The sequence below is a fragment of the Hylobates moloch genome, unplaced genomic scaffold (genome assembly GCF_009828535.3).
Source record: "Hylobates moloch isolate HMO894 unplaced genomic scaffold, HMol_V3 SCAFFOLD_7, whole genome shotgun sequence".
NCBI lineage: Eukaryota > Metazoa > Chordata > Mammalia > Primates > Hylobatidae > Hylobates > Hylobates moloch.
Genome location: NW_026652282.1, coordinates 13,790,730 through 13,807,820, shown reverse-complemented (window position 1 = coordinate 13,807,820; position 17,091 = coordinate 13,790,730). Strand labels below are relative to the sequence as shown.

The following is a 17,091-nucleotide window of genomic DNA, read 5'->3' as shown; positions in this document are numbered from 1 at the left end:
AACTAGCAGGGAAGAATGCTCTGGCTCTTTCAACAAGAATCAAAGGGAACCGATACGGAAGGACAAGGTTCTTAAATGGGAACACTTCACTTAAAAAAGACAATTAGAGCCCCTAGCTAGAAATGAAAAGAACCTTCTATGCCACATATAGCTTTAGTGACATCTTTCACTCAAAAAAGAAATAATGTATGTGTAAATAATGTGTATGTATGCACATTGTTAAGCACACAATCCCACAGCGCACATTCCTCATTTTCATTTTATTTTCATATATAACCTGTATGTTTATATCTTCATGTGGAAAGTTACTGAATATAAAATAAGTGAGATTGTATAACCATGACTGCTGCAACCAATTAAAACATAAATGTGCAGGGAGTTAACAAAATGATGAACGCAGTGGTGTTAAAATGGTGATTTTCCTCTTTCACTTATATTTCTACAAAACTTTATTATTTCAAAAAGGAGGATAAAAATAATTCGATTCTCTTCTTCCCAGTGAGAAGTAATGAAAATAAAATCCTCCAAATTAGACCAAAAGCACAATCTCTGAAAGGATATTATGTAAAATTTAGCCAGACACATTAATAATAGAACATGTGGCTATGAAATTTTATAATTTCACTGGCTTTCAGGGAGAGAGGAAGTCAGCAGAAGCTAAAACTTTGAGGTTCGATTTATGGTTAACATAGTACACATAACAGATTTCTGCAATTCAAAGGCAATTCCTACTGTGAAAGCATATCCCACAACTAGTACAGACTAGTTTGTAAAAGATCCATTCATCCTTTTAAAAAGGATGAGTAAATGTGTTGACCACAGAAAGAATGCTACACCTTTTCTTCCTACCTAAATGAATTACTCTATTGTTTTTAAATATGGATAAATATAAAAATATAGATATCTGTATCTTACATAAACAAGGAAACAAAACCCCAAATTGGAAAATGCAGATATAAACTAAAGGATAACTCTTTGACTTACAAAGAGATGAGGTTCCTTAAATATCAGTATTTCAAGCATATAAAATATGATCAGACTTAAATTTGCTTTTTCAGGATTGTGTCTAGTAGGCAAAGGAGGGAAAAATGTCACTAAGAGCCAAAGCAAAACACAAAACACAAAACACACACATGGTATCCTTGTTATCCTATCTTACACTGCAGTTCTACCAGTGAAATACAGTACCAATACCATTTCCCTTCCTTAATGTATTAATTCTATTAGTGTCTCTGTATTTCCCCTCTGTGCCTCTTTTCTGAGTCTCACATCAACCACAGCTCTGCCTTACTGGCTTTCTCTCTTGTACTAGCCTCTTAAAAAATGTGAAGCTGAGAGGGGCACCAAGATAGGCTCAAACAGACCATAAACATCGCTTACCTGAAACTGCAAGCTTCACTGAAGTTATCAGAAGCATTTTCTTTCCCTACTATAGATTTTATTACCCAGACTTTTTACTTTTCGGTGTTCACCTTGTCATGATAGCAAATTTTCGTGTTTGTTACCTTACCCATATTTTCCTCTTTCCAAAGCTACTTCCCCCTATTAGTTATCATCTTGCAACAACTGGGTCATCTCACACAATCCACTTCACGTTGAGGGGCCATAGGGCATTAGTGGCCACCTTCTAGCACTAATGACCACAGAAACCAAGGCTCCCAGCATTACTGCATGATCCCATCAGGCCATGCACGAGTGAAATGGCTCATATAATAAGCTTTACATCTAAAAGAAGAGGAAATCATGGGTTGGGTTTTTGGTTTGTGGTTCTTATTTCTAGGCAGGGGCAGGACACAAAGGGCATTAAAGCAGAAATTAAACGAACACTACCTGGATCTTGGTCTTGCTTTGAGACTGTTGGAATCCTTGGGAGTTGCTGAAACAAAGATATTGCTTGGGTTTCATTTCTGCAGTTAAACAAGTTTATATGCAGCACCTGGGCTAGTACAGAACACATCAACAGGTAAACGTGAGGTAAAAGTGCCCATGTGGAGAACTGGATGGCTCCCACATTTTCATGATTTCCTTGTTTTATTTCAAAATCTAAAGAAACGATTAAAAGGAAAGAAAACCCAGCATATTTTTCCTTTGGTCAGAGCACTATTTGAGAGGCCATTCTCAAATCCAAGTTGATTAATGAAGACATTCCAGTATAAAAAGACAACCCCTTGAAAGGGGTTGTCTTTTTATATAATGATGGATTCACACTTGAGGGTTTCTTGGTCTATCATGATAGTCTAGTAATAGATTTTGAACTAGTCTACCCTGAAGGATGGGAAGAAGTCTAACTACACGTTTAAAAAAAAAATACACTACCAGAGCAGCATGGCCACAAAAAAACAAAGCTCTCACAAGTAAGTGGAAATGAGCTATACAGCTTCTCCTGTAAGAAAATATCCTTGTGTCCCACATGTCTGTGATCAAATCATATAGAGAATTATGAACAAAATCGCTGAATCTTTTCCCAGCCATATGACTTTTCCTCATCAAATTTAAATCATAAACTAACTTGCTCACTGCCAACACCCATACAGCCTTCTTCCCCATCACAAGTTGTGAGGAGTACTTAGAAACATTTACAAAAACATTGATCCTCTTTTTATGCTTTCAATCCTCTATGGAAGACAACTTTAGGAACCAGTAGCTATGCTCAGGTATTAAAAACATTGCAAATTTTTCATCATAAAATGTCATAAAAAATCATAGAAAAGGTGCTAGTAACACAGAACAAGAAGAATGTAATTTCTTTGTCTGCATGAATTCTTCCAAAAAGAAAATGTCTCACTGCATTATCTCATCCTCTTTTTTTATTTATTTTTATTTTTTTTTTATTATACTTTAGGTTTTAGGGTACATGTGCACAATGTGCAGGTTTGTTACATATGTATCCATGTGCCATGTTGTTTTGCTGCACCCATTAACTCGTCATTTAGCATTAGGTATATCTCCTAATGCTGCTCATCCTCTTTTACATTGCTCCAAAGATAAAAACCCTCCTTGGTATGAAGCAGCCTGAATTTATGATGATCATTAAAATCCTTGGGTTAGATAACAGGGCAGAGAGGGGAGGTGAAAATCCTCATAAATGCTAACAAGGCACAAAGCAAACTACTGGTCAGCTGCACAAGAATACACTTCTCCCAACCCAGGCATTTTGGCTTGTTGTAGTGAGAACACAGGGATCTTCCAGCTTCAAACAGCTGAAACGCTGCCAGAGTGCAGGAAAGCCTGGAAAGCCCAAGGAGTCTGAGTCCCCTTTTGCCCGTTATCGTGCACTCACACCTGGATATAGACAGAAAAAGACCTCCCTCCCTCCTACAAACCCCAGGCAGGAAAGAAAACGGCCTCAGGAAGCCTCTCTCCCAGCTCAGGAGGCTGCCTTGGGGCTGGGTGGACAGAGTGGACCAGACTCACCGCAGAGCTGGGGAAGCCCTCTGCGCAGGCTGCCTGCAGCTGGCTCCGTGGCCCTCTTCTCCCTCAGGCCCCACTGCTTTCAAGAAATACGTGGGTAGGAGAGGTCCCGGCCATGATAAAATACTGTTCCCCAAACCAGACCATGGTGACTGTTAATTCCTTTGTCAACTGCCATTATCTTTGTCTTTTTGCTGGTAGGGATGGGTGTGGAAGGAGGGGTGAGCCCTGCTGGTGAGAGATAGACAGACAGACAGACAGATGGGGTGAGGGTGTGGATGAGTAGTGGAGAGACAGGACTAGAGACCAGGCCAGGAGTCCTGAGACTAAGGCCCTCCTCCTGGCCATGACACTAACTAGCTGTTACTTCCCTGAACCTCAGTCTCCTCACCTAGAAAACAAACGCAATAAAAATGCAGTCTCTTTCTCACAGGGACAGATAAGGTTAAAGTACTTTAAAAACTGAATGTACTTTAGAATTGCAAAATATTACTATTGTAGAGTGCATAAATAAAGGCTCCTAATTTTTCAAGCCTGGAAATCTGGTTTCTAAATTTAGTTTCTTCTAGGACAGCAAAGGAGGTGCAGGTGAGAGCAGGTAATGGAAGGACAGAACTGCTCTACCCCAATAAAAACATGGGGTAACAGTTGGCAATGGAGCGGCTGCTAGAATCACCAACAGCAGTCTAAAGACAGCACTGTGAGGGTGAACCAGCTGAAAACACCTCAATATGGGCCACAAACATCAAGAAAAAGACCATCGTTGTGCATGATGCTCTGTTGAATTAGGTTGGAATGGGATATTGGTTTAAAAAATCTCTTAAGACGCCACTAATATAGACACTCTCAGCAACTACAACAAATGGATCATAGCTTCTCATGTAGCTGGAAAGAGGGAAGAGGAATGCCAACTTCCTAGAACACTCAAGGCATGTCATCTTTCCAGGAAATGGGAATGGAAAGAGGAGCAGGCCTAGAGATTAACCCTCCAAAAGGCAGCAACTGAACTGAGGTCCACATGGCAAGGACAGCCATCCAGAATTCTAAATCACCACCTTGAAACGCTTGTGTCTCCCACTGGGAATCCAAACATTTCCCAGAAAAGGAGGGATTAACTATGTTCAAGATGAGGAACTCCCTCATACCCAGAGAGGGGCAGTAGTGGGAAGAACAAATCAGAAAACACATAGCATGCTGCCGGGCACAATGAGAAATCAATTCTGACATACTTCCCATGCTGTGGCATACCCGACAAGTTTTATTTGGTGATGCCATGTCCTACTCAATGAAGGAATGTTAAAAATGAGATCTAAAGCTCATGCCCAAGAGGACACGTGATCTTGTGCTAAAATCCCTTAAAAAAAAAGTAGGAAGAGTTATGATCCTCAAAGGCTGTTGGAGAAGCACCAATTTAACACTCCAAATTTAAACAGCTTTTACTAATACTACAACATGAAGTTTACGAAAACTGGAATGCATCCACTTTAGCTCCAGAAATAAGAGCTAGAAAGAACTGACCCCAGGCGTTGGCCTACATTAACAGAGCATTTCACCCAATAAGGAATGAATTCAAATCTGTTTCGAGAGTCAAAATTAAGCTTGGGAATTCCCATCACTTTTGGAGTCATGGTTGATCTATAACCTTCTATTTTGTAGCATCACCTTCCAGAGCTGGTGGTTCCCAAAATAGGCTATGTACCAGAACCAACTGGGGAGCTGCCTAAAAATACAGCTTCTCAGGCTTCCATAATTGAAATTCATCATCCACATTCATTCATATTTATTCTCATTCTCATATTCTCTCTCTCCTTCCCCCTACCATATTTTTCTCCCACTCCCCCAACTCCTTCCTCTCCCTCCACCCATCTCTCTTTGAAACTCTGAATGAACTTGACATTTGGGAAATATTGTACCACAGCATAAGCCTCAAGATTATATTGATTCCTCTGTTCCAACGTTCAACAAATAAGCCTAGGATGATAGCTAGCTTATCACAACAAACATGATTGACTTATTAAAAATATGCAAGAAATAAAATAGCAAAAGAGAAAGCAACAACTTCTTTCATATCCTTATAACTAGAGCTCCAAATAGTAATGTCTTCTGTAGCCACTTTGTTTTTTTAACTAGATTCAACTTGGTTCAATGATGGCTCCATCAACAGAGAGCTGAGGACACAGGGGCAGCCATTCTCCGTGACTCCACAGACATAGGTCTGACGCTCCAAAAACCTGGACAACTTTTCTTTTTCTCCTTGGAATCCACTCCATATATAAGCACATATAGTTGCCTTCCTGGTGGTGAAGCATAATAAAAATATTTGAGATTTCTGCTTTGGAAATGGAAAATACCAACTCTGGGCCTCCAATTGATCTACCCTATAAGTTCCTTACTCTACACAAAACCCAAAATGGCTTGTTGAAATCATCTCAACCTCAAGCCTTCTCAATTTTGCACTTAGTAACAAGACCCTATATTCACACGGAGTGATCCTTCATGATCCTTTCAGTGAAACTTAAAAACTTGAAAAGATATCACCCTGTTCTCATACCTGAAAAGAGAGAAAGGGTAAAAAGCCAGAAGGTTTCCTTATAATAAAATACACACTATCACACAGATATCAGTCTTCTACTCACTGACTTGCTGTTTTTTATTTTTAAATTACATAGAAAGTATACAAAAATGGTTTTCTCCTACCTGGATCCTCAGACACGTCCTTTGGTAAGGCTTCATTGATAGTACTTTTCGAAGCTAGTGGTGTTTTGTTTTTTAAGCAACAAGAAAGAGAAAATAGGAAAAAAAATTAAAACTATAAAATGTTATTTCTGAGGCAAACTGGATTAAAACAAAGAATCGCTAGTCATCACTTACAAAAACAGGTCTCACAAACCTCTAAAAGTTGCTATAGCATTTACTAAAACAATAAAGACCTCCTGGAGTATGGAAATAGGTTCTCCTTCTACAAAGAGCAAAGATGTATTTTCAACTTTCCAGAGACAGCACCTCAAGCAGATAGGAGGAGTATTACTAGGAAGTATTGGGAGTTTCTCCCTCTTTCATTCCTGACACCCAGACTGATGACATGAGAATCCCTGGGAGTGAAATCCAGGCTTCAATATTTTTACAGTTTGCCCAGTTATTCCACTGTGCAGTTAGGAGAATGGTCAGAGTACATGCTACTGCAGACAATGTCAAGTTCTAACTGTCTCTCCGAAGCAAGTATTTAAACAGAGAACATGCAATTACTGTCACTTAATGGAAAACTTATTTTTCACGTTTAGCCCCCATACAATGCCTAATCAATGGCAGGCCTCAACAATAAAACCTGAAATAGCTTCACTGATTTTTAGTCCCTTCAAATGAGCCTCTCATTCATGGGTAGTAAATCAATATCAAATAACAGGCAGAATACTGGCTTGAGGCTTAGAAAAAATCTTGGTTCTTGTCCCAAATCTTTTTCTTAATAACTAGGCAAATGATTCATAGTGTCTGAATTTCAGTTTACTCATCTCTAAATTTCAGGTGATAAAACTTACCAGCTTCCATTCAGTTTTGTGAGGACTGAATAAGACAGTATATGAGGAAGGACCTGGTAGATTATAAAGCACTATACAAAGTATAGGAGGTGGGGGAGAGGGTCCCTCCCACACTTCTAGATATTCCCAGGCCAACTCTTCCCTGGGAGTAGCTCTAACACGGAATGCTGTGCTGCACTGCTTCTCAGCTGCCCAGTAAGATAGGAAAATTGTAGCTGGGCTCCATGTCACACTCTCACACTCGCAAAGCCAAGAAACAGATAAACACTAAGGACAGAAGCTCTGTCCAGAAGAGAACTTCCTCATGGATTAGAGCTGTGTGCAAATGTGCATTTACACTGATGTCTGGGATCACATCCGCAAACACAACATGTTAAGTTCTCAGTTCGTTCAGCTTCCTGTCATTTCCTAATTGCTACAATCAGATTCCAGTGTAAGGTGTTAAGAGTAGCCTGAGGGTCAGCAATGACTAAAGGGCCAATGAGTTGGAAGACTCTGGACACTCAAGCTCTTGCTACCACTTTGTTAACTATTGTTTTATGACAATGATTTGAACTACTTAATCTATCCAAATGTGCTTACATGCTGAGAACCGCCCTCATATGCTCTAGAAGCCACCATTCCAAGAGGAGTAGATAAGATAACAGAGGTAGAACATTGGTTAAGGAAGAAAACTCACTCTTTTCCTACCTTGTTTGTCATCACTAGTTACATCCTGGGTAGGGACAGGAAGGTCAGCCATGTCTTTAACAGATGTCTTCTTTGAAAAAGAAAAGTAAATGAATTAAACTGGTTGGAATAGAAATTAAGTGATTTTTTTTTTTTGAGACAGTCTCGCTCTGTCGCCCAGGCTGGAGTGCAGTGGTGCGATCTCAGCTCACTGCAAGCTCCACCTCTCGGGTTCACGCCATTCTCCTGCCTCAGCCTCCTGAGCAGCTGGGACTACAAGCACCTGCCACCACGCCCGGCTAATTTTTTGTATTTTTAGTAGAGATGGGCTTTCACCATGTTAGCCAGAATGGTCTCCGTCTCCTGACCTCGTGATCCACCCGCCTCAGCCTCCCAAACTGCTAGAATTATAGGCGTGAGCCACCGCACCTGGCCGAAAATGTCTTAAAAGCTATTATTTCTTGCCAACATTTCCATCTGCAGTAAACCCTGCATTTAATACTATCTTATTTTTTTTAGGTTCCTAGTGAGGTATATGTTAATTTGTATTGAAATTTTACATACACAGAGGAAAAAATGATTCAGATTAAGGCACATGTATTAAATCTGAATTCAGACTGGGATTCAGCCACAGAATTGCATAGCAACTCTTGTCCATTTGGCCAAGAACAAACCTGTTCTTTATGTATTTTTTCACAAACACAAAGAAGTTCTGACAAGTGGCCCCACAATGTGGGTGTTTGCCAAGATCTCTCATGCAGATGGTGTCTAAACCTGATTAAAACAGCCTTCTTGTTGTAGGATAAAAGAATTTTACTGATGAGCAGATTAAAATTTTCTCCTAATGCAAACAGGGGGAAGTCCTTACACTAATATGAATACCCAAATCTATCAAGTATGAATTAGTTTTAAACCGTTTAAAATCTACTTACTGTAAATTTACTTCTTGTAAATTCTCAATTTAACACACATTCTAACTATAGTTAATAACAATGTATGGTATACTTGAAAACTGCTAAGGGAGTTGATCTTAAATGTTCTCACCACACCAAAAAAAGGTAACTATGTGAGAGGTGACAGATATGTTAATTAGCTTGATTGCAGTAATCATTTCACAATATATACATAGATCAAAACATCATAAATATACATTTTTTGTCAATTATACCTCAAAGCTGGAAAAGAATATGCACTCTAAGGCCTATAAGATTAAGTTCAAGAATAATATATATTCACATTTGCTTTATTTATATATACAAACTCTGAAAAGATATGTAAGAATTGAAAGGTGAGTTGGTAGATGGGAGGAAGACTTGTCAACATATGTCTTTTGATACTGTTTATGTTTAAAACATAGTCACAAATCAAATAAAGATAAATTGTAACATTTATCTTGAAGGAAGGAGAGTAAATGCCTGGAGCCATCTGGTGTTCCAAAAAGTTAATTGGTTTACCTCTCAGAACCTAAACAACCCCAGAGAGATAAGCAATACTTTTGTTTTTAAACTGATCTGAAGAAAGAGACCAAAGTATTATTCAGTAGAAAACTGGTCTAACATTTAACAGTCTTCACTCAGGTAATTCTTTTTTTTTGAGACAGAGTCCTGCTGTGTCGTCCAGGCTGGAGTGCAGTGGCAGAATCTTGGCTTACTGCAACCTCCACCTCCCGGGTTCAAGTGATTCTCCTGCCTCAGCCTCTTGAGTAGCTGGGACTACAGGCATATGCCACCACGCCCGGCTAATTTTTTGTATTTTTAGCAGAGACAGGGTTTCACCGTGTTAGCCAGGATGGTCTCAATCTCCTGACCTCGTGATCCACCCACCTCAGCCTCACATAGTGCTGGGATTTACTCATTAAAACGAAGTATCCAGATATAATTTTCTATTCAAAGTCTACTATCTCCAATAGAACAGACAATGTATCATAACAGTGCATTTCTTTCATTGTCTTTTCCCACCTGCATTATAAATCAGGCCCCTTTGGAGAATAACATAATTTAGAAGTAGGCAATGTAGATAAAAAGAAATCTCAAAAAATTGTTGAAAGAAATTAAATATCTAAATAAATGGAAAGACATCTCATGTTCATGAGTTGGAAGACTTAATATTGGTACGGTGGCCATACTCTCCAAATTGATCTACAAATTCAATGCAATCTTTTTTTGTCAGTATTTGGCAAGCTTGTCCTAAATTTCATATGGAAATACAAGGAAGTCAGAATAGCAAAATATTCTTGAAAAAGAAGAAAAAAGTTAAAGGATTCACACTTCTTGATTTCAAAACTTACTACAAATCTAAAATTATCAAGACACTGTGGTACTGGCATAGTCATAAACATATAGATCAATAGAATAGAACTGAAAACTCAGAAATAAACCCTTACATCTATGGTCAGTTGATTTCTAACAAGGGTGCAAGACAATTCAATGGGGAAAAAAACATCTTTTCAATAAATGGTGCTGGGACGACTAGAAATCCACATACAAAAAAATAAAGTCGGACCTCTTCCTCAGAACATACACAAAAATTAACTCAAAATTAATCACACACCTAAATGTAAAGGTCTAAAACTATAAAACTCTTAGAAGAGGCCAGGCTCAGTGGTTCACGCCTGTAATCCCAGAACTATGGGAGGCCGAGGTGGGTGGATCACAAGGTCAAGAGATTGAGACCATCCTGGCCAACATGGTGAAACCCCGTCTCTACTAAAAATAGAAAAATTATCTGGGCTTGGTGGCGCACACCTGTAGTCCCAGCTACTCAGGAGGCTGAGGCAGGAGAATTGCTTGAACCCGGGAGGCAGAGATTGCAATGAGCTGAGATCACACCACTGCGCTCTGGCCTGGTAACAGAGCGAGATTCCATCTCAAAAAACAAAACAAAACAAACAAACAAACAAACCTCTTAGAAGAAAACATGGCAGTAAATCTTTGTGATTTAATATTAGGCAATGGTTTCTTAGATATGATGCCAAAAGCACAAGAACACTTACAATTCAATAGACAAGTAATGCAATTTTAAAATGGACAAAGGACGTAGACACTTGGCCAAAGAAGATATACAAATGACTGATAAGCACACAAAAAGATGCTCAACATCATTAATCATTAGGAAACTCAAATCAAAACCACAATGAGATACCACTTCATTCCACTAGGGTGTCTAAAATCAAAAAGGCAGACAATAAGTGTTAACAAGGATGTGGGAAAATTGGAACCCTCATACACTGCTAGTGGAAGAATGTAAAATAGTATAGTTGCTTTGGAAAGCAGTTTGGTGGTTCCTCAGAAAGTTATGATACAATCCAACAACTCCACTCCTAGGTATATACTCAAGAGAACCGAAAACACACATCCACACAAAAACTTGTACATCTATGTTCATAGCAGCATTATTTACAAAAGCCAAAAGCGGAAGCAATGCAAATGTCCATCAACTGATGAATGGACAAAATGTAGCATATCCATACAATGCAATATTATTCAGCATTGAAAAGGAATGAAGCACTGATACATGTTATGATCTCAGTGAACCCTGAAAACACTATACTAAGTGAAAGAATGCAGTCACAAAACACTACATACTATATGCTTCCATTTATATGAAATGTCCAGAATAGGCAAATCTAGAGACAGAAAATAGACTAGTGATTATCAGAGGCTGGCAGAGACAGTGGAATAGGAAGTGAATGCTCATGAGTATTGGGTTTCTCTTTGGGCGGATGATGTTTTTCTAAAATTAAACTGTAGTGATGGTGGAACAACTGTTAATATAATAAAAATTACTGAATTGTATACTTTTAAATGGGTATGGTATGTAAAGTCTCTATCAATAAAGCTGTTTAGAAAACGAAAGAAATCCAGTAATGTAAGAGACACTCATAAAAAGAAATATACCTGAAATTATCATCTGTAATTCTTAATAGAAATAAGTACATGGCTACAGCTCTGCTTTCTTTAGAAAAAGATGTATCACTAAGCCAATTTCTCATGACCTGAGACCTAAATCAGCTGCAGCTTTGTTCAGAACACAACCACCTATACTGGAGTCATCGATCACAGGGCTGGTTCCAAAATCTAATTAAACTCCACGCATTCACGACAGATTAAAAGACTGGTAGAAAGAACAATCAGTAATAGCTTAGAAGAACATGAAATATTGAATCATTATTGCAATCTGACCCATACTTCTTAAATGAACAAACCATCAATAAACCCTATTACTTTGTCCTTGAATTTTGTTTACTGCGTTCATTGTCTAAAACCATAGCATCCTCAAAAATAACAATTTGGTTGGGAAAGAGGGATTTTTTGTTGTTGTTTTGCTTTCTTCTTTGGATAGGGCAAAAAAAAAAAAAAAAAGACCAGGTAGTTGTTAATCTCCCCTCCCCAAGGAGGCCACTTAAAGTATACAAAAGTGTATAAAACTAGCTGCATATAATATCCACAAAGGTGAATATATGTAACGTCATCCAGGACATTAGAGAGAGAGAGAGAGACAGCAAGCGAGAGAGACTCTGTGTGTGTGTGTGTGTGTGTGTGTGTGTGTGTGTGTGTGTGTGTGTAACAGAGTAAAACAGACATCAGGGTGTGCGTGTGTAACAGATTTTATGGCCATTTTAAAGAGGACCAACTAATAACTTCATCATTTTATGCAAGCAGGGGGAGCCCATCACACACACACACATAGTCAGAGAGCCATAGACGTATCCATCCTGGCTTGATAAACAAAGCTCTTTAAACACTGCTAGAAGCCCCAAAGCAAACTGAAGGCCATGAAAAGTGGCAAAGTATTTTATCTGTCTCTTTGTCATATGCATTCTGCAAAAAAAAAAATTTTAACCAAAATTCTTCAAATGCACATCTGTCATTCCTCCTGAAGTGACTTTTCTTTATGTCTTTTTCCCATGAGCAGAAATCTGAGGAAAGTACCATGGAGGATACAACTCAAAGAAAGAGAAGCAAAATGGCAGAGAGATGTTAGTCAGAGGGGCACTGGAAAGGCAGGCTTGACTGGCTCACAGGGGAGCAGACGGTGCCATCCATAACACATGCTACAGGCATGAGGGCCTCATGTGAGAAAATAAATCATCATGCACAGTCACAAGAAATTAAAGAAATGTCCCTGTTCCCTGCCTTTGACTTCTATCATCTTGCAATGGTTTCAACTAGGGTCAGAGGACTCTAATAGTCTCTGACTATTATGGAGTCTGTGAATAAAGCTCCATTTATTAAACATTTCCAGATCTTTAAAGGAAAGGAACAGCAGGTATCCTAAATTGTCATCATAGTAATCATAATGGTGATGATGATGATAATGACAATGGTGATGACAGCAATAACTATAACAACTCCTATTTATTGATCCATAGCTAACGCTTCCTAAGCACTTAGCTAAGCCCTTCCATCCATGGCCCAACACTGGGGGAATTCTCCAAGTTCCTTCTGGGGATCATCCAAATCAGTCCTCATTTGATCCAAAAGCTAAAAACCCTGAGGGAGTTCCGAATGTGATTTGGGGCCCTCATATAAAGTTCTCAAACCTCTTCTCAAAACAGTTCTGGTTCAGTATAGCTTATTAATGCCCAACTGATAAAAATACAATTAAAACTGTTTACTAGGGAATTAAAGCTCGGTTAAAGTAAATAACTTGGCTAGAATTTTCTGGCTTAGTTTGGCTACATCTACATTTCACATCTAGAAGGTCTAGAGATTATGTTACTTACTTTACCACATCCAGTTTTAGGGAGAAAAGGGAAAAAAATTATAGATACATCTGGTGTCTAGATCTGAAAGGCTGAGCATCAAAGTATTAATAATTACCAAGTATGAAAAGGAAATGTTATAAAAGCTCATTTTCAAACAAAAAAAAGTTCATTTCCCAGAATTCATAAAGAACATAGGCTAATGGATTTAACTCCATACACATCCTTATTTATCAGCATATGAAGATTTTTTACCTCCATCCGATTCAAGTCACGAGGTTGTTGATTTGCCGGCAGTGACTCAGAATAAGAATCAAATAATTGACAGTCCCACTTGGGCTTAGGAAAAGCTAAGAAGAAACAAAAAGAATATATAAGAGTATTTCCTATAGCCATAGTAATCAGTGTTTCCCATCAGCTTTTCTGTGCTTGCTAAATATAACAACAAAACCAGCTAGCTCTGATAGACCACGTATGGCATTCATCATGCTGAGGTAGTATTTTCAGTTCTTTATATGGACAACCCAGTACTTCTATTATCCCCATTTCACATGTGATGAAACTGAGAACAGGGCAACTTACTCAAGGTCATACAGCTGATAAATGGAAGAGCAGGGACTTGAACTCTCAGCAGTCTGGCTGAAGGGTATGTGCTCTGAACGCTTCATGTTATAGCATAGTAATTTTCCACAATAACCATCACTATCACAATATGTAAGTCTTAACTATGTTACTAGTGTAGTTTCTAATGTATAGGGACATTAACTAAGGAAATACATCATTTAAATATTGTTGGAAATAGGCAAGATCTTATAATGATGTGCACCCAACATGATTTTACGAAATGTTCACCTCCTTGGTTGGCAGGAATGATAAAAATAAGAGCATAGATTCTTGCTGATTTACAATAAAGAAAAAAATAATCAAATTAAGGGTTTCTTTCAATATGTAATAGTGACACTGGCTGTTATTTCCGTAGTTGAGTGAATTCACATGAGGAAAAATCAGGCTACTTGGTAAGCTAATTACTTCACACCAGGCTATGTCTTAGAAGCAGATTCTGCTTCACTACTTTGTCACAAAGTAATTAGGAAAGAAATACCTCAACAGCTAGAAAATTTGTCAATATTCCAAAGAGGAAAAGCAGACTGTGGCAGATAATAAACAGAAGCTACAAATCAAATGTGTCAAAACAAGCTATTAGGAAATAAAATTGTAATGCAAGGTTTAAAAAAATTTGAATCAAATGTGAAAAGTGGATTGGCATTGTTTTTAATCTTTCCCCACCCTCCCACTCCCATCAGGGACTGAAATGCCAATATCCTTCTGCAGTAAAGTACTGGCCATTGGCCAGGCATGGTGGCTCACACCTGTAATGCCAGCACTTTGGGAGGCCAAGGCAGGAGGATTGCTTGAGCCCAGGAGTTTGAGACCAGCCTGGGCAACATAGTGAGACCCTGTCTCATCTGTCTTTGTATCTACCTATCTACCTACCTGCGTGTCTATCTAATTTAAATAAACACATACATGCATACATACATACAGTAAGTAAGGAAGTACTGGTCTGAATATCAGCACCACATGGAGTTGAGTACAAGTAACTTAATTTGTTCATTTGCTTACTCTGGTCTGAATTTCACCGATTTCTCTTTCTAGTCCATCAATCAAGGCTCTGACTGGTATTATATGACTGATGCTTTATCATGAGGGGATCTTCCTGTGAAGAAAGCTAACACTTTCCAAAACTATAAATTTTGTCAATTACCTGCTAAATCTCTCTCCAAGGTGTCCACATCTCTCCATCCCACTGTCGCCTCCCCATTGCAAGCACCCCGCTGCTCCTGACTGGCCAGCTACCACAACTTAGTCTTCTGGTTTCTACCTCTGCCCTTCAAAACCTGTTCTCTGGACAGTAACCTGCATGATCATTTCACATAGCAAATCTGATTGTGTCACTTATCTGCCTAAAATAAGGTGACATTATTGCCCGTCATATGTTCCCCACCTTCTTCCTCAGCTTCAACCCAGCCCCTCTACCCCGGTTCTGTGCACGCCAGCCACTGTGGCCTGAAATTCCCACTCCTCCTATGTTCCCAGCCCCCTCTGAGCCTCCCCAGCATACCTGCTGTTCCCCCTTCCCAGAACCTAAGCTTCTCTCTTCTTCACCTATGTAGTCCTTAGCTCAGCCTTCACATCTCAGCCCAAACGTTTAAGGAAATCTTCCCTAAGATCATGCACCCTCTTGCTGCACCTGTACTTCCCCTTCATGGCACGTATCAACTGCCCACAAGTTCATGGGAGTAGGAGCTCTGTTTCATACAGCATTCTGACCACAGTGAACAATGTGGTACCTCTCATGCAGTAAGTACTCCATAGGTATTTTTTTAACAAACTCTATGGCAAAAATTTCTACCAGAACCCACCCAATCACCTATCAAAAGGTGACTTTTTAATTTTTTTATTTTTATTTTATTTTTGAAACGGAATCTCACTCTGTCATCCAGGCTGGAGTGCAGTGACGTTATCTCGGCTCACTGCAACCTCTGCCTCCCAGGTTCAAGCGATTCTCCTGCCTCAGCCACCCGAGTAGCTGGGGACCACAGGTGCATGCCACCACATCTGGCTAATTTTTGTATTTTTTGGTGGAGATGGGGTTTCACCATGCTGCCCAGGCTGGTCTCAAAATCCTGACCTCAATTGATCCTCCTGCCTCAGCCTCCCAGAGTGCTAGGATTACAGGCGTGAGCCATCTCACCCAGCTGAAACTATCAAAAGGAGACTTTTGATGAAACTATCAAAAGGAGACTTTTGATGAAACTATCAAAAGGAGACTTTTGATGAAACTATCAAAAGGAGACTTTTGATGAAACTATCAAAAGGCTAGTGGGTAAGCCACCAACTAATACAACTCTGTTCTTGAAGTTTTACTATTAGGGAAAAGGGACTATTTCCATAATTGCAAGTAAAATGGCATCAGATACAAGTCTTGTTCCATTATTTTAGAAAACAGGCCAGGTGTGGTGGGTGGTTCATGCCTGTAATCCCAGCACTTTGGGAAGCCGAGTGGGTGGATCACTTGAGGCCAGAAGTTTGGGACCATCCTGGTCAACATGGTGAAACCCCATCTCTACTAAAATACAAAAATCTGTCAGGCATGGTAGCAGGCGCCTGTAGTTCCAGCTACTTGAGAGGCTGAGGCAGGAGAATTGCTTGAACCCGGGAGGCGGAGATTGCAGTGAGCCAAGATCATGCCACTGCACTCAAGTCTGGGTGACAGAGCAAGACTCCATCTCAAAAAAAAAATTATTATTTTAGAAAACAAGCTTGTCTAGTTATGAATGCATGAAGATATCAACCAAATTTATACTCTTCACCAATCTTATCAAAAACCGGATTAGATTTTTTAAAGAGTGAATATAGATTAGAAAAAAGTTGGAAAAAGGTAAGAGTTAAGTTTAAAAAAAAAAAAAAAAAAACAAAAAAACAACACTAGGCCGGGCGCATTGTCCAGCACTTTGGGAGGCCGAGGCGGGTGGATCATGAGGTCAGGAGCTCGAGACCATCTTGGCTAACATGGTGAAGCCCCATCTCTACTAAAAATACAAAAAATTAGCCAGGCGTGGTGGCATGTGCCTGTAGTCCCAGCTACTTTGGAGGCTGAGGCAGGAGAATGGCATGAACCCGGGAGGTGGAGCTTGCAGTGAGCCAAGATTGTGCCACTGCACTCCAGCCTGGGCAACAGAGCGAGACTCCATCTCAAAAAAAAAAAAA

General features: G+C 39.4%; 1 protein-coding gene across 1 annotated transcript in view; it reads right to left on the bottom strand.

The window, feature by feature from the left end:
• The window catches only part of REPS2 (RALBP1 associated Eps domain containing 2), a 204,616-nt gene that overhangs the window by 78,566 nt on the left and 108,959 nt on the right, over positions 1-17,091 (bottom strand). The window contains exons 9-12 of the mRNA XM_032757980.2: positions 13,576-13,670; positions 7,638-7,707; positions 6,109-6,162; positions 1,831-1,876 (exon numbers count right to left, since the gene is read on the bottom strand). Coding sequence (XP_032613871.1) covers positions 1,831-1,876; positions 6,109-6,162; positions 7,638-7,707; positions 13,576-13,670 — 265 coding nt within the window. The remainder of the gene's footprint in view (positions 1-1,830; positions 1,877-6,108; positions 6,163-7,637; positions 7,708-13,575; positions 13,671-17,091) is intronic.